The sequence below is a fragment of the Lates calcarifer genome, linkage group LG19, assembly GCF_001640805.2.
Source record: "Lates calcarifer isolate ASB-BC8 linkage group LG19, TLL_Latcal_v3, whole genome shotgun sequence".
Lineage (NCBI taxonomy): Eukaryota > Metazoa > Chordata > Actinopteri > Centropomidae > Lates > Lates calcarifer.
The window spans coordinates 8,872,825-8,898,716 of record NC_066851.1 but is presented as its reverse complement, the minus strand read 5'-3'; the positions used below and the strand labels follow the sequence as shown (position 1 = coordinate 8,898,716).

Sequence of the window (25,892 nt, the reverse complement as noted above, 5' to 3'; positions counted from 1 at the left end):
TGTACATCACGGTGTTCGTGAAAGCTACAACTCACAATCATTAATTTAAAAATATCTGGTGTTCTCAAACACCCACAGCACTCAAACACACCAGCAAACCACCCACATTTTTTTTTTTCAAAACCTACTTCTTCTCTGATGTGATATTATACTGTATATATCTATCTATATCTATATCTATCTATCTATCTCTCTCTCTCTATATATATATATACACACACACACACACACACACACACATATATATAAAATTATTATTATTATTATTTGTATCAGCCTTGATGTCTTAGAAATGTCTTTCTAGCCTGTTCTGCTCCTTGCAATCAGATGAGGTCACAGAAGTGCAACAGACTCAAAGAAAGACGGCATTTTCACTTCGATTTGTGACAAAACCAACTAATAGCAGTCGGTTGCAGAGCAAATTCTGTGTCAAAGGCAGCTGGAATGGTTCCATCAACTGGAGGATGTCCTCTAGCTAGGGTTAATGGGAGTGGAGTGGGGGGAAAGGAACTACGGAGAGCGCCGGAAGAATAAAATAAAGAACTTTTCAGCTTGGATTTCTCAGAGTAATGCGGGATCAAAAAACAAGGGTCAAAACCACAATGACATCCTAATCTGGCGTGCACTTGCAATTGTGCGCACGTGTGTGCGTGTAATCCGTTCCGTGCGGCTCACATCATGTCTCATTTCAGCCCAGAATCACAGACAAAGGTCACCGTTTGACCTTTTCACAGCTCAGAATTGCTGCAGCACACTCGACTGATTAGTGTACACACAGACACGCTTGGACACACATTTACAAAAACTGATAGAAAGACGCACACACTCGCTCAGAATAGAGAAATGAAAGTAATACAGCATTGAGCTGAAAGCACACCAAATCTTCTATTTGTAATCTTGGCCAACTGTACAGTGTAAGTACAATTTCCAAACATGTTTACTCTTGGATCCAAAATCAAAGACAAAGACCTAGTTTCTTTGTTATTAGGGCCCGAGCAACGAGTTGCGTGGGCCCAACGGGGCCATGCAACGAGTTGCAAGGACCCTCTTGTTTTCGGTCTGTTTATTATTATTATTATTATTATTATTATTATTATTATTATTTTTTTTCTTCTTTTTCCGCCTCTTAGATCGGCTTTTTGAGGGCCTTAACATGCGTGAAAACTTACCAAAATTTGCAGACGCGTCAGGCACGGCGAAAAATTTAATAATTTAGGGGTCTTGAGCATGGGCGTGGTAAAATGCCCTCGGTAGCGCCACCTACATTTTTAAACGGAACAGCCCCTCAAGCCCGTTGCGCCTAAAAATCTGAAAATCTGCACACATATGTAACATCCCATGACGCACCAAAAAGTCTCTTGGAGCCATATTCTAAACCCAACAGAAAGTATTTTTATTTTGACCGGAAGGTGAAAAAATTGTGTGTTTTTGGCCATTTCCAGGGGTCGCTTGAACGCGAACTAGTCCTAGACGCATTATCCCATTGACTTCAAAACTTAATAGTATGTTCTTAAGACATAGACGATGTTAAATTGCGGCAGATTTTGAGTTTTTGTTGAAGGGCGTGGAAGTTATGGCCCCTCAAAGTTCGATTACTCGCCACGAAACAGGAAGTTGCTTTATTTTTGCTATATTTCGGCCATACTTTGTCCAAACTGCATCAAACTTTACAGGATTGTTAATGGTACCTATCTGCACACATCCATATGTCAATATTCATACAATTGTTGTAGCGCCACCTATTTATAGCAGGAAATGACATATTTTATAGTGTGATGTCCAGTTTCTAGACGGGTGACCAGATTCACTTCAAATGTTGTCAGCCCCTCCTTGACAATTTTTGGAAGAAGTCCTCCGAAAATTGTGAGTTTGGGTCGAAGCGTGTGCCGGTTCTGGCCCGTCAAAGTTCGGAAACCCAACTTCCTGTTTGAAACCTCAGATTTTGGGGTAACTTCCTGTTGCGACTCTCTACTTTATCCTACAGATGGAGCCATTGTATTACTCTTTGATGGGTTTTTGGAAGGGGGTCTCTGTGTGTGTGTGTCTGTGTGTGTGTGTTTGAGGGGGGAGGGGAAGAGGAGTTGATTGAGTCTGTGAGAAGCTGCCACAGGGAGGTTACAGTCAAGAGAGCCATGAGCTGTCACAGATGATGAGCTCTGAAAAATATTATCACGGAAAATAATTAGCATAAAAGCTTTTATTTTAAATTTGTTGCAACAAATTCAGGTTTCTTACAGCATTTTCCTTATTGAAAACTAAATTCTACCTGAAATGTATCAATAAAAATCTTCTTTTGCAGTTAATGTCACCAGTTTATAGTTTAGTTTTAATAGCATTCCCTGTCACTGATGTGCCTTTAATTATCGGTTCTATCAGGGATCATTTATGTGTTTATCTTACGGGGGTGAGCCACCTCACAGGTTGGTTATATTACCTGTTGACCTCAGCTCAGTGAGCTAAGACAATGTTTAATGCAGTGTTTTTTCTGATATGAAAATGGATATTATTCAGCACATCTAACCTCAGCAGGCCCCTCTTCAGAAACTCATATCTGCAGATGTCAAAGCTGGCTCAAACGTTGTCCACAGTCTCATGACATGTTTAACACGAAGCACAGCACGCTGGTTAAGCTCATGGCAAACTGTTACTAACAGCTAAAATGAAAGCTTGTCTGTATGTAGTCTAACTGGTTAGTTTGTCACTAATCTCCAAATTTTGCAAATTGCTATAAACTTCACTCTCTTAAACCAGTAACAGTCTGAGCTGGACTGATAGGGGTCTGTATGGATAAAGATAAAATCCTAATGATACCCATCCCTACAGCTGGTTAGTGGCTTCGCCCTGACTTTAGGCAGATGAGATATTCACTGTTCAAATAACTTCATTATAACCCTTGTTTAAGCATAAATGATTTATATATGCACCCAATAACAGAACTTGCAAAAAAATGCTTTTGCTCAAAGCTCAAAGCTTGTAAACTCAAGTTAAAACTGAGTTTTATCTCCTTTTGGGAGGGGGTATCTGTGTGTGTGTGTGTGTGTTTGTGTTTGTGTTTGTGTTTGAGGGGGGAGGGGAAGAGGAGTTGATTGAGTCTGTGAGAAGCTGCCACAGAGAGGTTACAGTCAGGAGAGCCAAGAGCTGTCACAGATGATGAGCTCTGAAAAATATTATCACAGAAAATAATTAGCATAAAAGCTTTTATTTTAAATTTTTACATCTCGGAAGTGTGAACTGTTACGCCAGCGTGTGCCCTGCGACCTGCGTTGACCCCGCGGTTGCCGGGGTCCCGCGGTCGCCGCTCCCCCGACGGGCGCCGGGTGCGAGGGCCCGTTCAACGCTGCTCGCAGCTTTAATTTAAATTTATTCTGGTATTTTTCAGATATTCTCTCTTTCTCTAAGTTCCTCTCTAGTTCCAATCAATGGACAATTAAATTTGTCTTAATGCCACCACACAGGCTTGTTTTTGTTATGTGCAAAATGTCATGTTTTTTAATGATCAATATTGTGTATTTTCAGTAATTACTTGAACATAAACTGCTGAAATCAAGTGAGTGCTTGGACCTGGGCTTTCTTTTGTTACGCCAGATGGAGATAGTGCAGCTCAATGCAAAATGCACTCACATATGCCAAAACCTCTGTTTCAAGAAATCTAGCCTATTACCAACGATACGCTTCCATTTACACATAGCGTATATACTGTATCAAGCCTGTTAGGAAAGTCGGTCTTTTAACTGTACGTGTTCATTAAAAGCTGGGTTTCCTGTTAGAGCTCATTTCCTACTCCATGTCAAAATGTAAGAATGTAATATAAATGTGAAAGTATGGGAGCTGAGAGCTTATTAGCCGATGGAAAAGAGTTGATTTAGTTGGGTCTACAGCCTGATGGTGAGCAGACAGGAACCAGGAGGTGTCGGCATGTTGCCTGCTGTGTTCCTGGGGCATATGACGCTATGTGGCTCCAACACATTTCACAGGAAAGATTTCTTGATTATAGGTAAAGACAGCGGGATGCATCATTGATGCAGTGGCTGCTGAAGGTATTGTGGCTTTTATGCAGCGTTAACAAGCATGTGTCCTGATTGAAACGTTTTCCCTTAAAGTAGCGTGCATGCATAACAATGACAAACAGAAGGAAACCAGCTCCCTGGTCACCACAGTAGTTGGCATAGCAACCAATATGGGACCTATCAGCACAGGTGAAATGGGGCTTCGGCCAATCAGCGCACTTGGGACGAACTACCTGGTGTATAAATGTCAGCAGGGGTCAATTGCTGCCACATCATCAGCGATGATGAAAACACACCATTACTGTCACAAAATGTCAACGTGGCCATGGATCTCAGCCTCTCCCAGTTAGAGTGAATAATGTTTGTTCAGTAGGCTGTGCGGTCTGTGTGTATGTGCGAGAATGTTAAGTGAGGAAACAAGAGTAAGTGCTTTTTTTCATTGTGAGACAAAAGGCTTGCTGGCTGAAATGTTCACTCAGTATGAAAATTACTATGTTAAGACTAACGATTTCCTTTTTTGACAACCTGCTTTTGTGCTCACAATAGCTTTTTGCTTGGCTATTTGTCTTGGTGTGCTCAATATTCAAGGCTGTCTAAAGGAAGGTTTAACTACATCTCAGTAAATCACAGTATAACTACCTCGACAGACAAAACTACACCACTGCCAAATGGCATCAACTTGTGCAGATGCTAAATAAGTCTACTCACATTTGTGAACTGCTAATGGCCAATCTACTGTCTGGGCTGAAAAAAAAATGATGCTTGGAAACATTGTTGTCCATGCTGCTGATGTTGTTCATGATGCCCAGTGCTGTTCCTTTCATGATTATGTTTTTAAAGGCTGCGAAAGAGTAGCACATTTTTCTTAAAATATCTTGATCAGTGCTGTGTATTATTCTGTACAGTTATATCCTGTTCACGTATGAGCTGTCAATATTGGCAGCTAGTGTTGGCTGCTGTTTATTTGATCATGCTTCTCTGCACTGTAAGACATATTCAGAGCTTTTACTTCTATACAAATAGCAATAACACTTAAAAATGTAGAGGGAAGGTAGTTTGAAGTTGAACAAATGAAAATACTCAAGTAACAGCAAATGCAGTAATTTAAAACTCTATAGTACTGGAGTAATGTTACTTTACTTCACCCCTCTGCTACACACTGCATCTCTCATTATGTAATGATGTGCATTAGGATTGAATATGTACTAATATAGCCAGTATTGATTGACTGAATCATGCCTGATACAGATCTTGAAGAATGGCTCGACGCACCCCTACTTCACTCATCTGAATCCCCCTCTCTTCTCCTTTCCCTCCCCATTCTATCTGATCTATCCTTTCCTGTCCAGCTCTGTTGTAATCTCTCCTGTCTCGTCCTGTTCTTTCTCCTGCTCCACTTTTTGTTCTGCTCTGTTCTGATCCAGGGCAGGGCTGTTAGCCAGAGTCGCTCTCCACGCTGGCTGATAGATCCCTCTGGCTGCAAGAGTGGATGGGAAACACATGGGCAGCCTTCACTTAACTCAAAAACAACTGCCTGAACTCGGCTTCCCAATGGAAAACCTCTACAGAACATCAAGCTGAAACTTGGCAGGACAAGTCTCGATCCATATCTGCAGAACAGGCCCTTCGTTGTACTGAGGATTGGGTTTGCACTGGCGGGCTTGTGTGCCTTGGAAATGTACTAAATGTATTTAAACACTATGAAAGTCCACTCTGTGAACTTGTATTGCATTCAAATGTCCTATTTCTGATAAGTGTGCATGTGTGTGTGTGTGAGAGAGAGAAAGAGAGAAAGAGAGGGACAGAATATGAAAATATTCACAGAAAGTAAGATTTACCTAAAATACCTCTCATGAATAATGCAACCAACAGACCAGGCATGTTGGACCATTGACACACCACACTATCATTTACACAGAAACACACACACACACAGTTTATCCCTTAAGATGCTCTCTCCAATCTCTGCACTACTAAAATATTCAAATACAACCTCTGGAAAAAGACTTTTATGAAATCCTTTTCCTGCTGTTATGTCAAATTTTATTCTTGATGTTACATCTGATAAGTGACATCTGCGTATCTATGTGTAACTAATATATTTATTCATATTTTATTTATTGAGTTATGGTAATCACTTCCATTGTTGCTTGTGGCACATAAAGGGAACTTTAGGCTTAGATACAACTGTGTGTCTTGGCCAATTTTCTTTCCACAGAGGAAATAGTACATTGTTTGTGTCATAGTTTGACGAGCGTATGTGTGTTTGTTTGTACCTGTTGTGGTGGTGGTCGAGGCTGTAGGTAGGGGCTTTGGGTCGGGCCTGGAGGGGTCTGCTGAGGGGGGCTGAAGTACGGAGGGGTTCCCTGCTGCCCCGTCTGCTGCTGCTGTTGCTGTTGCTGCTGCTGGCTGTAGCCCCCCATCCCCTGCTGGCCATACGGCGCCACCTGCTGAAACAACCAATCACACATTGGTTAAAGGGGAGATATTGAGGTCAAGGCTGAGGTTGCAGCAAAACACCCACTTTAAATTAAAAGCAATGGAGAGGGGCTGTTTGGCACAATTAGCAAGCTATCACAGCAGGTGCCAGGTGAAGTACTGTAGTAGTCAACCACATAAAAGCAGGAGAGTCTTCTAACCCACAATCCTCTTGGAATGATTAGAAAATAAACACAAAAACATGCCACACAAGCCTACACAACCTGGCCTCTTTCCATTTTCCCATTCATCTGTCCCTCAGCTAAAGCTCTTAATTTAGCTCAAACCAGGTTGACACCGGTCTCCCAGCAGTCCTCTGCCTAATGAACTCACACTGCAGAAACCTCTAACTTTATGTCCTCTGTCTTGCCAAATGCATCCCCCTCTCTACATTATCTCCATCTTGGTCAGCTCACAGATGGGATGAGGTGTGTTGGATATTACTGCAGGCTCGTCCCGGGCCGTAACCCTAATGAGGGACACATGGATGAGCCGGGGCATTCCAGAGCAGAGCAGTTAAGAAACTAACGCCAAGTGCCGATGCTGCATTACACAGTGGTTATGAGAGAGAATGTGAACAGGGAGTGCGTGTAACAAGCTGGCACCAATACAAATGTAGTCTTAATCCCTCCTTGTTGTTTGTTATGACTACAGACAGCGCCAGGTGCTCCTCACTTCTCTAAGGATTTCCTATGGAGGCTGGGGTTTTCTCACTCATGCAGACGCAGACACACACACACACACACACACACACACACACACACACACACACACACACACACAAAAGCCAAGTACAGACTATTAAACAACATTTACGACCGCTGGTGAAGCAATATGACAGCACTTTTCTTGTCATATTTTTTCCCCATCATGTCATGCTGCTTTTTTATTCGGTGACGGCCCACAGCACTGCCACAAACTCATTAAACGTGCACACAGGCTGTAATTTGGGGTGCGCGCAAAGCTCACAGTCCACCTCCAGCTTTTGCCCCTGAGCTCTAAACTTTTGAAATGTCCCTTTAAATCTTCCTTGGCAGGCTTGGCAAAGTAAAAGTCTCCCAAACTCAGAGTGATTTATATCTCAAATGATGGTGTTACAGGGGAATCCAATGTGACGTAACTACTACACTACAGTACGGCCTTGTCAGATCAAAAGCAAAGAGCACACATCCAGAGCTGTAGCTTCGCTGTGACTGTTATGAGTGAGAAAACCCACTCATAAAAGCCTTGTTGAAACTGATGGCTGGTGTAAAATGTATTGAAATCTGATCTGGCTGCAGAGGGCCAGTGGAGATTAATACGTTTGAAATAATTTTGAAGTGTAACTTCCTTTGAGTGGGTGGTAAAAAAAAAAAGAAATCTTCTCTCTACACAGGCAGAAGCTTTTTGACTCTCTGAATAGAGATGATTGGACAATGTAGAATGCTTTTCACTTCAATGGAAATTTGATTAGAAAGGACAGGTCTGTGTGTGTGGTGCGTGTGTGTGTTGTGTGAGTGTGAGAGTGTGTCATTAGGCCGATGAGACAGACAGACAGGGTGAGATCAGTCTAGCTGGCAGAGAGGTTAATAGCATGGCCCCGCTCATGCCAACAGCACCACTGGATTCATTACTGCCAGCCAGGACAACACACACACACATGAACACACACACTTACAGACATAGCACTCACATACCGACATACTCAAATGAATGGACATGAATTCAAGTTGTCTGTGTATGGGGATTTGTTAGAATAAGAAAGACAAACAAACGCTCACTCCCTCTATCTTGCACACACAGAAAACACATACACACACGTCATTAGATGTGGATCAAAGCCACAACGATAAAATAGAAGCAACTCTATCCAGTGATCAGTGATGACAGGCTGGTGTAACACAGTGGGTCTCAACTGGAACACTACTGTTCTGGGATTGGTGAGGATTAGGTCGCCATGGAGATCGAGACCAGACAACCGTGGGTGGGTTCCTTTCTCAGACAATACAATGACGGGCAGACAGACAGATAAGGGGAGACAGTGACATACAGACAGACTGAAGAGTAGGCAGATGTAGGCAGAGAGAGAGAGACAAAACACACAAAAAAGGGTTAACAGGGAATTGCCCCCCCCCCAAAAAAAAAAAATCCTCTCGGTGCTATAAATAACACTGAAAAGCATGAAAAGCTAATGAATAAATAATAAACTACACCAGTTTTCGTTGTCTTTAAAATTGTCAATTTGAGTTGCTGAGATTTTATATGTAAAAATACACTGGGGACAGAGCCTGGAAGCTCGAGTGAGAAAGCTTCAACACACCAATGTTACGTCTTTTGAGTCTCTTTGCTTTTTATCAGAATTAAGTGACTGACTGGATGGGTAAAAATATGTGTGTAGAGCTTCTTGTATAATGTCATGTTACATGATTCCTTTTTCCTGGATTTTCAGGCATGGATCATTAAATAATTCTTGATACAATTTGGGGCCACTGATGTATAAATTTACCAGGTGTTACAGGTGTTACAGGTGTCATTAACTACAATAATGATAACTACATAACATGTAATTTTGCCTGAGATTAAAGGTGCTATATGTAAGTTTCTATTATTATTATATAGCCAGTGTTGACATTAAAAGCCTTATTAGCCTTACTTATCAGTCTGTAAGAAAAGTTGTGAGTTCAACATCAAACTTCGTAGACAGGCAATCAGGTGAGCAAGTAGAAAGACAGACACTGAGACAAACGAAAAAAGAAACAGAAATACCGCCAGTCAGTCAGTCAAGTCAAATAAGCACAGAGACGGCAGGTGGTCTAACAAGGAGGTCTAACAAGTAGCAACCTGTCACAGTGGCTTTGGGAGGGAAGAGTCATTCAAATGCAGCTTCTGTTTGATCGCTGGGGCCGACTGTATGAATGTACTGTACCTACTGAGTACACAGCACCTCACTGAAACCTGATTCTCTTTGACTGAGAATATGCTTAGTGATAAACAGACTTGCTGTGCTGTTGCTTATACCAATAAAAATAACTGCTGGAAGTAGAAAATAAGACCATTTTCTGCCTTTTCCTTCCACTCAGGTGTGTGGAAGCACACAAAATAACTGTGATTTATCCAGAGTGTCTTGGCAGGCACACAGTGTCAAATAAATGTCTGTAATGAAATGACAACAGATGTGAAGTGCTGTAGGGAGAAATGACACAGAATAGACGTCCTGCGAAGCAAATAATTCACCATAAACTGCAGAAACAGTGTGATGAAAACAAAAGCCTTGGCGGCATATTAAGATACAAAGACACAAACACGCACACAAACACTGAGAGAACTCAATCAAAAATCTATCAAAACAAGAGTCGTATGAAAAGGCAGACAATATAGTCCTGCTCTGCAAATGGAGAGAATAAATAGCCATGCTAACCCTCATCCAAGGCAGCGGTGTGTGTGAGTGTGTATAGTGCACGTGTGTGTGCGCCTTAAATCAGCTGTTTAGAAAAACCTTGCACGGAACAAGGCACTGCTTGTAATTCAATTGGGCCAATGAGCAATAGACAGGAATTTTCATAATTCTGTCGAAGTGGCGATACGGCTGGCTGGCGACCGGGACCACAGGTCGCCTGTTTTGAGTGACAGATGGGCTCAGCCAACCAGAGCGCTAAGCAGAGCCACCACCCCGACCCCTAAACGCACACACATTCACACACTGACAGGCATGACAGGCACACATAGGCACTGCATCAGAATTAGCACCACAGACCACAGAAACGCCAACTTAAAATAAAAAAAAGAGAGAGATAGAGAGAGGGAGACAGAGAGAGAGAAAGGTTTATAAGAAATAGAAAGTCAGGTGTACTTGCAAAGAGTGAAATGGAGGAGAAATGACAAAGCCTAAAAAAGCCTAAAAAAGCCTGATATAGACATGTGAAGAGATACAGAGACAGTGGCAAAAGAAGATGTTTAGAGAGGCAGATATGGGGAGATAGAAGAAGGGTGTTACGGACTGAAATACTTAAAGGGGATGGATAAAGTGATGTTTCACATGATAAAGACAGAGAGAGACAGATAAAGATGGTGATGCAGACAGAGAGATATGTGGAGAGAGAAAGAGAGGGGCGACACAGACAAGTGTAAAAGAGAAGTGGAGAAGGGAAGGAAGGAGAGCCTTAGAGGATGGATGGGGATAATGTGAAATAGTGATGAAGACGAATGGATCGTGGATCGAAAAGTTCTTTTACAAATAATTTGAGGAGCAACAGCAGCAGTTTGAGTTCTGATGGCTATGATAGGAATAAGAAATGTTTGCATAATAATACAGAATATAGTACTATAATTATCTCAGTACACTGTTTTGGCAGTTACTATGCAAATAATAAATAATGCAGATTTAGTATTTAGTATGTCTCCTTTCCATTGTGAATGCACAACATACTCAAAACCTGCTTTAAAAAGACGCAGCTCTGATGTCTTTGGCTGAATGGAAAAAAAATGCACCGTTGTTGTGCTACCATTTTCCATGGTTACACCCCTGATCTATACAGATGGAAATGACAAAACATGCAGTTAATAATAATAATAATAATAATAATAATAATAATAATAATAATAATAATAATAATAATAATGATAGTAACAACCCTGCAATAACTGTAGGGCACACTGATGAAAAGAAAAACAGAATACACTGTTTGCACTATGTTATATTTATATCCCTGTGAAGGAACTGGTGGATGTTGTAATACCATATACCTTTACTTTGACAACATTAGCATGCATTACACTGGAACTTGTTATAGCAAGGTGTGTTTGTCTCAATGACAGCTATTTTTCTTCAGTATTTTTTGAAAATGGCAAATAAGTCTCCCGTAACAGCCCTCTAGTCACTCTGAAGTTTCACAAGAGGTAGCAAGAGTCAAAGACGTGTGGGAATAAGCATATATTGTGCAACTGCAGGATTAGTTACTGTACCTAGTGACAGACAGCTGCTTTTAAAATAGAAATATAGTGACACAGGTTAATGGCAGCATCACTGGAAGGAATGACGTGAATATGCAAGGGCTGGCTACTTTAAAATAATTACATTCTTCACATCCAGGCTCAGTTAGTCAATTTAAAAAGCAAACTTAAAGGCACATAATCAAAGGAAATTTCAGCAAGCAAGCGCAGCAGGGAAACAGTAAGGGAGAAATGGCAGTGTTGACAGATCTGCCAGTCAAAAAAATGAAGTACACTGGTATCAAAATAACTCTGACAACTGTGGCAGTCGCCTCATCTATCCCTCTACAGCTTATTTGCCATAAGTGGCTGAAACATTTAAATTATCCAGATGTGACATTTTTTCAGCTGACCAGCATCTTCCTCTTGCTGTCTGACTTATCACGTCTTAAAATATATACCTGTATTGACAAAGTGACATAAAACCTTTGAAGGGTTCTCATGTTTTCCTGAAGGATCATATCTTCTACAAGGTCTTCAGCAACTCCGGATAAATTCCGACATCCTTCACTGGATGAACTCAGTCATGTATGACAATCACACACACACAAAAAATGAAGGTCAAACATTCATTCAACACCAACTTCTATTTTCAAGTTAACTTTTTAAAATTGTATTATTTTGACAATAAATGATAGGAAATATTTCCTGCAGAAATACATAACCAGATGAAGAAAAAGGTTTTTATAAAGTATTTTATCATTATTATTATGAAAAAGACCTGTTTTCTTTTTTCCGTTTTCTTTGAATTATGATGTCTACTGTTTGGCTCGTTTTAAGCTGGCTTTTATCAATAATGATGTGGTAATTGTTTCAAGTGTTTGAGATTTGGTCTACCTTTCAATTGGCTGTCGCAACCTGTGGCTCGGGTATAAAGATGCTGCAATTTCTGAAGAAGTGCTGCCCAACAGGCGTATGCAGCAATAGCTGAAGCTCATAGTACGTAAACAGCTGTTAATGCTAATGGTTATGTAGCGATTGTCTGATGACAATCTATAACCAAAACACTGCATCTCTGATCTGTGCTGATGTTGTGTGAGAAATATTACTTTTTCTCACTTTAATTGTCCTATGCACCTGTCAAACAGGTGTGCCTTAGACAACACTGAGTTCATTAGTTAAAATTCTACAATATTATATTGTTATAATAATATTAATTTAGCGGACAACAAGATGTTTGGACCACAGGAGCATTGCACATTAAAGACAAGAAGAAGGTGACTACATTGGCCAGGTCTAAAAACACAGGATGCATGTGCTGCTGCTAGTCTGTCTATGGTATTATGAATATCACCTTTCTCCATTTCTGTAACATATAGAGTTGACATCTATAGAAGAGCTGAGCTGACAAGAGGTCATCGTTACACTCAGGACCAAAACAAATCAACCAGCTCCTTCAGCTCGGTGTGGTGATAAGATCAGCTGCTCACAGCCAACACTACAACAAGGTGTGAATACCGCTGCTGGTTTGTGAACTGCAGGCGAAGGTGAGTCCCTTAATGAAATGTGTGGCGTCAGAGGGAAGGATCAGCATCAACGGTCTCATGATTAAACATAAGGGGAAGAAGAGGGAATGCATCACCGTGCTCGTCATCGTACTGGTATCTCTCCCCCCCACCAAGGTGACGGTGCTCGCTGTCGCGCAGTGCCCCTCTTTGATTTCTCTTTCTCTCACTCCTCCCCCTCCTCATACATTGCAAGGCCCTTGACACCTCAGGAATGAGCTGCCCTTGGAGGGGTGAGAGAAAGAGTGAGGGACAGGGGGGAGTAATATAGAGGACTCTCAGTTGTGACATCCCAGTAACCTGAACCTAGACACTACACATCAAGCCAAAACTAAATATAAAATTAAAGCAGTCACATTCAGGAAATAAAGAAAACAGAACAGACAGAACAGCAGATGATTGGCTGGTATTTTTTTTTATTTATGAAGCGTGGTGCACTTCATATACCGCAGGTTTTTATTCCCAAATGAAAACACAAGCCTGTCTATTCAAAGATTGTGACTTATCGACCTGGTGATAACATCAACATCACACTGACGGCGAGTGAAAGCGAACAGATAGTGTAGCCATTGACTGACAGACACACACAGGCATGTTTTTTTTCTATATTTTCATCTCGGATCCCTTTCTGAAGACTGCCAAACGCTGCTCTCTGCCCTTGTCTGTCTTTCTTTATTTTTCCCTCTCTCTAATTCCCTGTTTCTGCTTACGTCTATTGATGGAGAAAAGAAAAAGAAAAAACAGAGAGGCCGCTCGTAGCAGGCGTTTTTATTGCTGGCTGGCTGCGACTAGCGGTGGCTGTGTTGTTCCAGGCAGAGCCGTAATGGAGACATTTGGAGAGGCAGAGCAGGGCAGGTTAATGCTCTCTGTAATGTGTGTGTGAACAGCGATTTATTTTTTTTATATTTTTTCGCAAGAGGCTCTGGGCCCTGTGCCACCAGCTCCAAATGTTTTTCCCCTACTAAACTCCTGACCCCAATCTGGGGCCAAGAAAGACAGAAGAGAGAGGGGAAATTGAGAAAGAGAGAGAGGGGAAAAAAAGCAAATGTGATTCATTTGGGGGGTCAAAATGGATCTGAATTGGTGGGGAGGCGGGGGGTACAGAAGGAATTATAGCAGGCTCTCCCAAAGAGAGACTGTTAAATAGATCATTGATCACTTGAAATGTTTCTTAACACAGAATTTCTCTGTTTATACTAGAAATTCGGTGGGCAAAATGCTACCTAATAAGTCCAACTCAAACTAGATTCAGTTTTGACAGATAGAAAATAATCATTATCAAATTACAAATTGGAGAAGAAGGAAAGAGGGCCCGTGGCACATGTGAACATCACAATTCAGCACGAAATAGCCCTAAAACGTCGTTCAGATCAGTCATTTCATCGCACAGTGGCTCGGTTCATTTTTCAACGCTCGCTGTGATGACAGGCTCGAACTTGTGTAGGAGTCATGTCAATTACATCTGAACAGGAAGGGAGGGAGTGAGCGAGAGGAGGGAGAGGGAGGGCGGGGGCTTCTAGTTGAAACACGCTTGTTCACCATTAGCGGTCGACATCAGCACAGGAGATTATACTCGTATTTTACATCCCCTGCTGCGAGGCTGTCTTTTTCTCTCGGATGCTGACGCTCTGAGGCGCCGCCGTGTTAAATAACAGTGACACGACAGGATTGTCGAGTTCCTTCAGGTCAGTGCGGATACTGTGCGGTGAGTTAGAGATGAATCAGGTGTTGGGGGATGTCAGGATGATGGGGTAAAGGATTACAGGCAGGTAGGCATACGTTGCCCATGACACCTCAGACGCTAACACATTAGCGCACTGCGCCTTCGCTAAGTCATCACCTTGTATTCATGAGTAAACCTCATCCTACCAGCTGTCCTGCATCTGTTTGTGACCTCTGACCTTGAAGACAAGAGGAAAACTACAACACAACCTCCTTACGACAAACTGAGAATCACATTTAACATGCTCAAAGTTTGTTCTAGTTCAGGTTAAATATTTATAATTACCTAATATTTATTCATTGGCTTGTCAAACAGCTTGAGAGGAATATAATCTTGTTTCACAGGAGCAGGCGTACATCACTATAATACAACAAAACACACAATATACACACCACCAGCTTGCCATTGATTCAGAAGGTCCAGAAATCTGCCTGGATATACTGTATGATGATGTTTTACACTAAATTATTTATAAATTAAATTATTAAACATTTTCTTTCTGTGGTGCGTTTGAGGGTGTTACCTGAATGCAACTCCACCAGTGCTTTCTGATGTTTGGTTAATACTAATCTACCAGTTGATGATGATTATTCTCTTGAAACAGAATTCAAAATATTGGAAGACTACAGTTTGTATATTTACAGTATTTTCTTTAACTAGCTAAATATTAATAAGAGACTGTATTTACTCGTATCTTCAAAAATAAATGTTGCCTAAAGGGTGGGGGGGTCATCTTAAAATTCAGGTTGACTTATATCCAAGTCAATACAGTATCTTAAACTGACTTTGAAGTTCCAACTCTATAGTCTATATGACTGGGTTCTGTCTTCATCTCTTCCTACCAATCAAACACCAATATACAGAGGCTGAAATCTAGGTAGCACCTTGATCATGCCAATCCATGCCTTCTCAGATCTGCTTTCAAATGTTGATGGTGTGTCACGTCTCCTCACTTCTCCCTCTCCACAAATGAAGCCCAGAACCCTGAGATGCCGGAGCAGACTTGACCTGTATAAAAATCTATCTCTAATCTGGATGAAAAACTGAGATGAATCTCTTGGCGAGCCAATTAGAGCAGCAACTAATCCCCTTGTAACTCGGCAAAGACGTAAAGCATCCCCTTTCTTTCCTCTCTCTTCCTCGCTCCCTCCGTTTCGCTCCACTTTCATCTCTCTGCTCTTTTATCTTATCAATAAGCACATATATGAGGCGCTGCAGACACAGAGCGCTGATCCTGGATCCTTCAAAAACACGCCGTTTGTGACATTTTACACCGCTTGCCTGCATTCAACACTAAATTATATTAAATTCCACCATCGCTTCACCTGCCTGAGCCAGAATGATGGAGTTTGCAGCTCATACAACTAATGCAACAGCAAGAATTAATAGACAGCTGGGTATGTAATTTAACTAATGGCTCACATGAAAAAGTATAACCCACTGGGTCATATCTTATTTATCACAACTTTGTCTTATTTATTATGTGCATGCAATGCAATGGATAAAAAAAACTACTAATAGATGCTCTGTGTTGCTGTCTTTTTTTATGTTAGATGTAGCATATACACACTTTACACTGACATAATTGATAGCATCACTTCTGTCAGTGAAGGGGGAGGGGTTTTCTCTCCCCTTTCCAGTTAATGGCCACGTAGCATCATCTCCATGTGGCATCTGATTGGCTGAGAGCCACTCTACAGCAGCAGGGTAATAAAAGTTACAAATGAGAGCAGGCTATTAGAGCCATTGACGTGCGTAGGCTAGCTTGCTAATTAATTGATCCTGAAACTTCATCTATTCTGTAGCCAGAGAGGAACCCTTAATTAATCAGCCTTTCCATATCGTTGTCCTCTTTTCTTTCAATCCTTTTCTTTCCCCTCTTTTAACCTCCCCCCTCTTTCTTTCCTTCTCCCTCCCTCTCTCCTAATGTCTTCTTTAATTGTAAGGTGCCCAGAGTCGCATGAGCTGGTGTGGAGTGCAGGTCTAGAGTTGTGGAGGAAAGAGGAAGAAAGAGTGTGTTGTGCGAGTGTGCATCTACATGGTTGAGATGTGTACTGTGAACAGCGAGCCACTGATGTTTCAAGATCCTTTCAAAAAGGGAGGAGTGTGATGAGAGGCTGGAGTGGTCCCCTTTGTACCCCTACCCCTCCTCTCTCTCCATCTTTCCTGGCAGAGGGGCTGATTTATTGGGGCTTCCCAGCCATCCGTCAGAGCCAGCAGCGCTGGCTGCATTAACCCCAGAGACAACCCCAGCACCGGGGGCCCCTAAGTGCTTCCAAGTGGCCCTCACTCTCCCCATCGGTGAGGAACCCCCCTTCACGGGCTCAATCAATGCCGTAAATTACCCATCTAACCCGCTAAAGTCGATATCCCACAAGAAGATGTTTGGACAGACAAGAATTTTTACAGCTTTTTGTTTTAATGGAAACCCTAAAGCCCAATCAGTACTTTGTGCCCATGTAAAATATATTAACAAACTCTGTTGTAATTAATTAGCATTTATGTGTGTTTCTCTCAGGCTAATTTTAGTAAGTAGTTACAAATATTATGGATGTAACCTAAACACCACAAACATCCTTGTTGTCTCTTGATATCAAGATACCCAGTGAAAAACATTGTGCCACAGTAGGAAAAGCTCTGGTTTAAATAATAAAATCAATGATGGCCGAGTTCCATTCAGATGCTTCGTTTTCAGGGTCGTAGTATCGTGCACGTTGGCTCAGTGTCACGCTGTCATGGCTCACTGGAAGACTTGAATGGAGCAGAGCTGTCATTAATGTAACATCTGTGCTTTTACTACTATGACAAAATGTCTGCTGTGGGAAAGGCCTGTTTGAGAGTGATAGCAGGCTTTGGTAGTAGGACGCCGCCTGTGTTTACATTTGGACTTACATTAGCAAGTTTTAGTTAAAAGCGGGGTTCCTACAGTAGTTTCATGGTGTGTAAAGTGGAAAGAGTTAAGTGAAGAAGACAGAGTTGAGGTATTATTTAGTTTACTGAAGGGAAAGGTGGAGCTCAATGGGGTGAATTAGACTCACAGGCCCTTCAAACATCCTCTTCCCCTACTTTCTACCATTGTCTCTCTTTGTTTTCACTTTTCTTTTTGTCATGAGTATGTCAATAGAAAAAGTGAAACAATCTACACACTGTCTAGGGAGAACATGATGGCAATGAATGATGAATGAATAATTACATTTTATTCCTTAGATATTTACTAATTTTAAGATGTTCACAAAAAATATCTTTAATAGGGGGCAGAGTGAATAAGAATGTGGTAGACAAAAATCATTATTCTACTCAGGTGCTTATGGTGTTCTGTGCTTATTCTGTCGTCCCAGTAACTGAAGAACCTAAATGGAATTCAGCCATCACCATTTTTACATATAGATATATAAACTGAATAATAATAATAATAATATTTAAATTCAAATCAAAACTTTATTGAGAGTTGAAAACACAATAAAAGTCTTAGCTGATAACTGCTTCACAATCGTTTTAGTTTAGTGGTTTCAGCTGTTCTGAAAACCACTGTAAAACATGTTGTTGTATTGCATTAATGTAACACATGAAGTGAATAAAAACAAAGGAGAAGAATCTTGAAATGCTGCATATAATTTAGGATTGCACACATCTGTTGCCCAGTTGAAAGGACAACAGGCATGCTTTTTAAAGAACACAGATGCACTGTTTTTCTGTTCTTTTTTCTTTACCAGTTGATGACTATTGAATAAAGATGATGCCTGAAAAGTCATCTTTAAAAGGAGAGAGGGACTGGATAAAAGGTATACAAAGCTGCAAAGGACAGAGGACTTTGTGAAGGGGTGTTGCGGTTTGTATGGACTGAACAGGCAGCAGGTCAGCCACATTTCCACTTGACTTTAAATGCTTGTCTTCTATTAAGTTGGCCTGGTGTGTAAGGAACAAACAGCCAACACTGGTAATGGTTTCTGCCTGACTCGTTGACACATTCAACCTCCTCCACACACACAAACACACATACACTCCTTCCTTTCTCTCTTTCTCTACCCCCCCTCTCTCTCTTTCATTTCCCAGGATATCTTTTTTTTCTCCTGCTCTTTCTCCCACTCCATCACCCCTCCCCTCTTTTCACATCAAACGCTAATGTTTCCTTCAAATTCCTTTTCCTCTCCGTCTGCCAACTCCACATGTGCATGTACTCTTTCACATGCACCCTGTGTCTCTCACCCTTTCTGACATGCTCAAACTGTCTCTCGCATGTATGCATGCAGACACAGCGTAACGCTAACAACACCTAATGCAAGTTCTAGGCTTATTTGCTGGAGGCTAATAGGAGAGGCAGAGTTTTTTTTTTTCTCTGAGACATCAACAGTGAGATCGGTGTCTGTGCATGCCTCCTATGACTAGATTAAGGAAAGGAGGCCAAGAGCAGAGTACTTAATTGGTACTGAACTGCAGCGTTAAGAATGTGTCAGAGCGTGTGTGAGAGTGCCTGTATGATCACATCAGCGTGTACACAGGTAAACTGGAAAATGTCTGTACAAGAATGTATGTGATTGTGCATGTGTAGGAGAGAGGAGAGGTCCAGACATTAAGCTCGGGGGCCTGAACAGGTAAACATACATTCCTCAGAAACGATGACTCAAACTGGACTCAAGGGTTAGCCATAGCCTCTGGGTTACACACACTGTGACATGTACACCAATATCCCTTCCACTGTGAACAACCCGATTAACGTAACAGCTCAGTCAAGGTGTTTACATGAATTCTAGGAAATAATTAATACAGATATATTCATGAATTTGCTGAGTTGATGATCTATGAGTTTACACATACCATAGAAATGTTAAAGATCTCATGGCATCTAGTCATGCTAGCATTTTTTTTCTTTTTTTCTGAGATATCCATCATCATACAATATAGTGTATACGCTTTTGTTTGTCGCACTCAAAGCATCAAATAATGACACTGACCCTGTTATTCTGGAGTAGTTCCACTAAAAATGTTAAGGACTGCATTTTCTTAAGTAACGGGGGCTCAAATTCTGGATATGTTGTTTTTGAATCAATATTTGGTTGAATTTTTCTGTTTACATTTTATGCCTTTATTCGATAGCAATAGTGGAAATGTCTAAGACCTGGTCAAACTAAAACTATGATGTGGTTAGACATTACTAAGGATAAGTGACAAAATAAGTGTTTTTGCAATTTGGGTGAACTGACCCTTTTTAAATTTAAAATCGAAAACCTGGTTGCGGTGTTTACTTGCAATAACTGGAGTGCTGCTGTAATCAGGTGTAATCACAGTGCATCCACGACATATATCAAAGCTGCTACAAAGATGAATTTTGACGCTGTAGCGTGAGGACAGAGGTGAGCCCTGTACATATCGCCCAACTCCACTGCATGAAATGTATGTATTGCTCTGGAGTTCTTATTTAATACGAGTGGGGCTTAATTTTAGCAGGATTTAATCATAATAATGAAAGGCAGTCAAAGAGGACCTTTTGTTCCTCTGCTAAAACCCCCTACACACACACGCACGCAGAAACACACACACACACACACACGCACGCACACACACACACAGTCGTTCAGTTCTGGGGAAAGCACAGAGATAGACGTACACACATATCTTTGTTGACGTCACGTTGCCTGGCAACATCCCAGCATGCTTGGCTGTGACAAGCTGAGGTCTCAGCCCTGAAGCGCAGTGCATCATGGGGGATTGTGTGTGCCGTGTCTTAACATCACCCACAATCCCTCTTGCTGATGCAGCCACAGTCGAGCCGGCGATTGTTTCTTTGCAGCTGATCCTGGGATAATTTTGCAACGTTTGAGGTTGAGAAAGAGGGTGGGATGTCTGATTTCTCCTCCTCCAGACACAGCTGAAATCATGTCCATCTTAATTGCATTTGTTGCATCTTTTGATATGTAATTAACAGTCGCTTTAAGACTTGATGTACAGTATATTTTGCAGTACACATCTGGAGCATCCATTTTTTTAGCCCTCCCCGCTCCTCCCTGATCAGACCCCTGACCGCTTTTCTGTAGGTGAGGCTCATTATGCTCATCTGAGAGTGTGGAATTAAACCTCCTCCTCCGAACTCATTACTGTGAGCTAGATTTCACCGGCTGCAGATAGGCAATGCGGTGGTGCTGCTTTTAAAGCCAGAGCCAGATAATTAGAAACTTTAGAAGCGCAGTTCCCATGGCTATAGCCAGAGTGAACAACTAATTCTATTTGAACTAATTACGTTCCATAGCGCTACGCTGTGATTGCTACGCCGACGCTCAGCCTCCCCTATGTAATACGCCCGAGGATTTCATCACAAAACAGTACCAGGGATGTATTTTTGTGCGTGTGACTGACTGTACGTCATTTTGTGTTGGCATTACTCTCTACGCACAGCGCGCCTTCACATATACTCCCCCACTTGCTTCCAATTGTGTGTATTTCTTAGTGCAAAATCCCTGAGCTGGCTCAATAATGCTTATTTTGGGAGTGTGTCGACATCATCAAAATGCGTCAGAGGAGGTTTAGACCTGCAGCTTGGGTAATGAAGTCTGAGATGAACCCTCCCTGTTAGGACTACAGAGCACAGTGTAACCAGTGAGACAAAAATGAAATTACTTGATAGAATACATTAGCAGTTTGTCATGCTATATAGTATAGGCCTGTTACACATGTAACTGCCAACACACCCATAACCAAAATAGTACAAACACAAATACACATTCAAATATAAATACCTTAATATAGCCAATACACACACACACACACACACACACACACACACACACACATATTTATAATAATTTTGATCATACTAATTGTTGCTCTTTCATAAACCTGGGGAACCTGAAGGGCACAGATTTTAACCGACTGTCAAAACTGATGCAGTAAATTGAGGTCAAGATATCCTGACTTTTACTTTGTAGTTTGGGTTAGTAACTCCAACAATACAAGACTGTACACTTCCCATAATACAACTTCTCTCGCTGCCTGATGAGACGACCACATTTCTCAACAAAGCATTATTCATTATTTTCTCAGACTTCAGAAAAGCTCCTCCAAAGCCACAAAACACATGATACAACTGTTTTCACAATCTGAGATGAACTCCCAACAATGAGTAAACCGATCTTCACGTATGTAAATTTAGCGTAATGACCCTTTAATTCTTTGTGCGCCACACAGTAACCCAATTTGCTAATGTCTTCTCTAAGACCACATGATGTTTTCTTAAAAAAAAAACCAAAAACAGCCCATGTCTTAACTACATAATGTGAAAGAGTGTTAGTATAAATACATGAGCATTACACATCAGTTTTCTCTGCTACTTCATGTACGCCTGTTTGTACAATATTTTTAGACAATGTAGGAAGTCTGTCTGTCAGTCCATCTGTGTTTCCCTCCTCCTCTCTCCATCTTTCTCTTTCTCTCTCTCTCATTCTCTGTGGTCTTGCTATGTGTGGAAGCTTGCTTGGCCTCATGAGAGGTGTCCAAGCCTAGACCAACAGACCAGGCTGCCTAAATATAGCAGGCAGTGACAGCAGGGGACACTGTGCCCCCCCACCCCCTCCCACCTCTTGCTGTGGCGCTCAGTACTGCTGTTTCACCACAACCTACACTGATGGAACTAAATTGTCTTCCACAGTTGCACACAGAAGAAGTTCACTCACTGCTAAGAAATGTGGGACATGCACATCATACACACAGACACATATATAAAGTACACACAGATTAATACACATGCATACTTTCTCTTTATCTCTCCCTCTAACACACACACACACCCTTCCAGTCCAAATGGGATTTACTTAAGACTCAATAAAGCAGACAGAAGCACTATTGTCTCCAACACAGGCCTATTGTGTCGCACAGAGACTGTGACGTGGGTTGGGTGTGCTGCATCTATGTTTACTACACAGTGAGCATTCCACTACACACACACACACACAATCAAAGGCGCATGCATACAAAAAAAAAAGAATCAAACAGGCACGCGCACACATGCACACACACACACACACACAGAAGCATATAGAAATTCATAATAAAGAATACAAATTCTCCATTACACATGCATAGGGAAATGAACATCCTCACACACATACCACGCATACTGCACACACACATACTCAGCATCAAACCCATCTCGTTCCAGTGGGAGTCTGAAGGGAACTGAGTGATGAACAGGAGTGACACCACCACATGCCAGGGTGTGAGATGCGCTGCCTGGTATTTTAGGCTGCGTCTCAAATTGAACATGCCAAGCCTTCAGGGGAAAATCGCTGGAGAATGTTCACGACCAGAAGCGAACGTCCCACCGCAATATTGCTTATAATACAGCTACAATATCTGGAATGGCACTGCAGAGGAGGAGGGAGGGGGGCTGAATCACTAACAAGCTACAGAGAGACACGCACACGTGCGCAGACACAGCGTTCGGTTTTGTTGACATACCTGCTGTTGAGGGTACTGCATCCCGCCTATACCCATTTGGCCCCTCCCTTGCATGCTCATTGGATATCGGTGTGGCGGGGGTGAAGTGTACGGCTGGCTGGGGGGGTAAGGACCGCCCCCTGGCTGCTGTGGAGCGGAGTAGGGATTATTGGCCATGCCGTACAGCTGCGAGCGCTTCATAGCCATGAAGTCCATGGAGGACACCTGTGGAGGAAGAAGAGGGATTAGTGATATGTCATCAGCATTTCTCACTTGGCTAATATTTCACATTCATTCATGACGGTGCATTGTGATCATCTGAGAGGCATTCAGATGAATCCATCCGCCATCTGCCAAGTTGGAACTCCTGACAGAAGTCCACTTAGTGTGCACACTCCAAACCGCAGCCACCATTGATTTATGTTATAATTGCACAGCAAGTGGAAGCCTTAAATTAATGTGTACAGGTCATAAATGAACTACAAATGGAATTAAGTAAGCAAAGATGTTTATTGCACAGCAATCGGGCGCAAACTTTGCTGGAGGAGGGCCAAAGTAAAATGATTAAATTAAAACCTGAAGCTTGTGTCTTTGTTTCAATGTCTGAAAGGGTTTTAAAAGTGCTGTAAATGTTGTTTAAAGAGATGGGAAGCAATAGCCATAAAAAACTCCATGGCCTTGTTCCCACAACCGCAGCCCGACGGTGCCAATAATCATAGTGCAGCGCTCCCTTCTCACTTTCTATGCTGTTGCTTACAGCAAATGGCAAAAATAGTGATTATTACATTGGGTTTTTGCTCTCGTGAATTCAAGTAAGAGAACAGGTAATGTTTGAGAGTGTGGCAGGGATTCAAATTTTGCATTTGCAACAGGTTTGTGGGTTTGAATCCCTGTTGGGAATTCAGGGCAGCCAAGCAGTCAAAGTACCTGTTCTCCAAAGCCACACCTCGGGAGCTCTTATATGAGCGGGAAAAAAAAACCAAAGAGAAGAAAGAAGGTGTCAAGGGCGATTTATTCCATTGTAAGTATTTCAGAGACTTTTTAGGGGTTGTTTGGGGTCTCAGTGAGCCACTGGCAAAATTCCGGTACAGTGCGTTGGGCTAATGCTAATCCGTCACCCGTAGCGGCGTGTTTGTCTGTCTGCCGGGCAGATAATGTGGAGCTCTTCTATCTTCCCCTTTCTCCTCTCATACTTTCTCCCTTTTGTCTCCGCCGTGTAGGATCATGTGTGATTTATGACATTTTGTTCCTACTGTTTCTTACACACACACACTTTCACTTCTCCTCTCTCATCTCCAACTAACCACCCCCACGCACACACCCACACCCCTATCTCTCCCCCCTCTTCCCACCACCAGCTCCCTCCTCAGTTCCCTCTCTTCTCCCCAACTCAATATCACCTCGTCTAGCGTAGAGGAGAAATTGCTGCTGCCTCATATTGCCAGGCTAATATCAAGAAGACATGTCAGGGGATGGGAGCACTTTATTCAGCAGGTTACGTGCGGACAGTTACGGTGCTCTAGTTTTAAAGTGGTTTTGTCTACTGAGGCATGTGCGTGGAGTAGTTTGGACTATTTCACAGAGTGTGGAAGAGAGAGAGAGGCAGAGACAGAGAAAAGTCTGTTTGGGTAGTGAGAGAGATGGAGGAAGAAAGCCAGAGAGAGAGGAATGAGTGCTCTTGGGTGTCTAAAAAGTTATTTCACAGCATGGAGGTGTATGTCAGCGAGTGTGAGGAGAGAGAAGGTGGGGGTGGGGTGGTGGTGTTATCCTGCAAAGGGCAGCATCACCAGGATTTCAAGAGTCTAATCCTGAGGAAGAGAAAAAACGCCTTTTTGGCATTTCATTGTGTGTTAATTCATGCTTGTAGCCCCGCTCATGTACTGGATTTTTTACCTTGCCATCCACCTATGAAGCTCCTAATAAGTAAAGCATTCCCCACACTGCAGAGGATGAAGTCACCAGCAGTACTGATCTAAAATGAAATATTTAACCACTGCAAAAAACTGACATCTCATCTGACAAAATGATTGGCAGCAATAATATAAAACACTTTAGGGAATAATCATATAAGTTATGAGCCATTTTGGAGTTAAACTCATTTAAAAATGTTTTTGATAGAAAAAATAATTTGTAATTTTGAAATACGGACGGATGAACTTAAAGTTCAAGAAGCTAAATTTATTCCAGATTGGATCTTTTTGGAGAGAAAAAACATTGAATCATCTTATAATTTGTCCCCGCTTCTTAGTGCTCAGTAAGACGATGAAGAGCCTGACTGAACAGGGACGAGAGTGATCTAATAAATTCATTCAGAATGCAACTAAAATAGATTCAGCCCTTAAGTACAGTATGTCTGAACCGAGCAATATACAGAGTTAAGCCAAGTGAACATCAAAGGAGAGATTTGTTTTAGGGAATTTTGGATGTGCTAAAACAGACGCTGGTCATATGTTTCTGATGTAGCGATAATGGTGTTTTTGCAAAAGTAGAGGGCAACACATGACCTGCATAAATGTTTGTACACCCACAATATACCACAAGCCAGACACACACACACACACACACACACACACACAGGTCCACTAAGCAATATCTGCCATAAAAGGGTGACACTCTCCAGTTTCTGAAAATCCAGGGCACTGTGCCACCCGTGATATGGGACACACACACACACACCCCTCCCCCAACTCCATCTAGTTCACCAATCCATCTCAAGAGGTCCTCCGTTCGCCAAAAAATGCTGAGCGCTACACAAGTAAATCCCTTCACACGGCTACCAAGTGC

At 41.9% G+C, this 25,892-nt stretch overlaps 1 protein-coding gene across 1 annotated transcript in view; it reads right to left on the bottom strand.

Annotated features, from left to right (window-relative positions):
• LOC108898039 (AT-rich interactive domain-containing protein 1B-like) overlaps positions 1–25,892 on the bottom strand; it is a 168,646-nt gene that overhangs the window by 120,547 nt on the left and 22,207 nt on the right. The window contains 2 exon segments of the mRNA XM_051078138.1: positions 6,284–6,457; positions 23,130–23,333. Of these exon segments, the coding sequence (XP_050934095.1) occupies positions 6,284–6,457; positions 23,130–23,333 (378 nt within the window).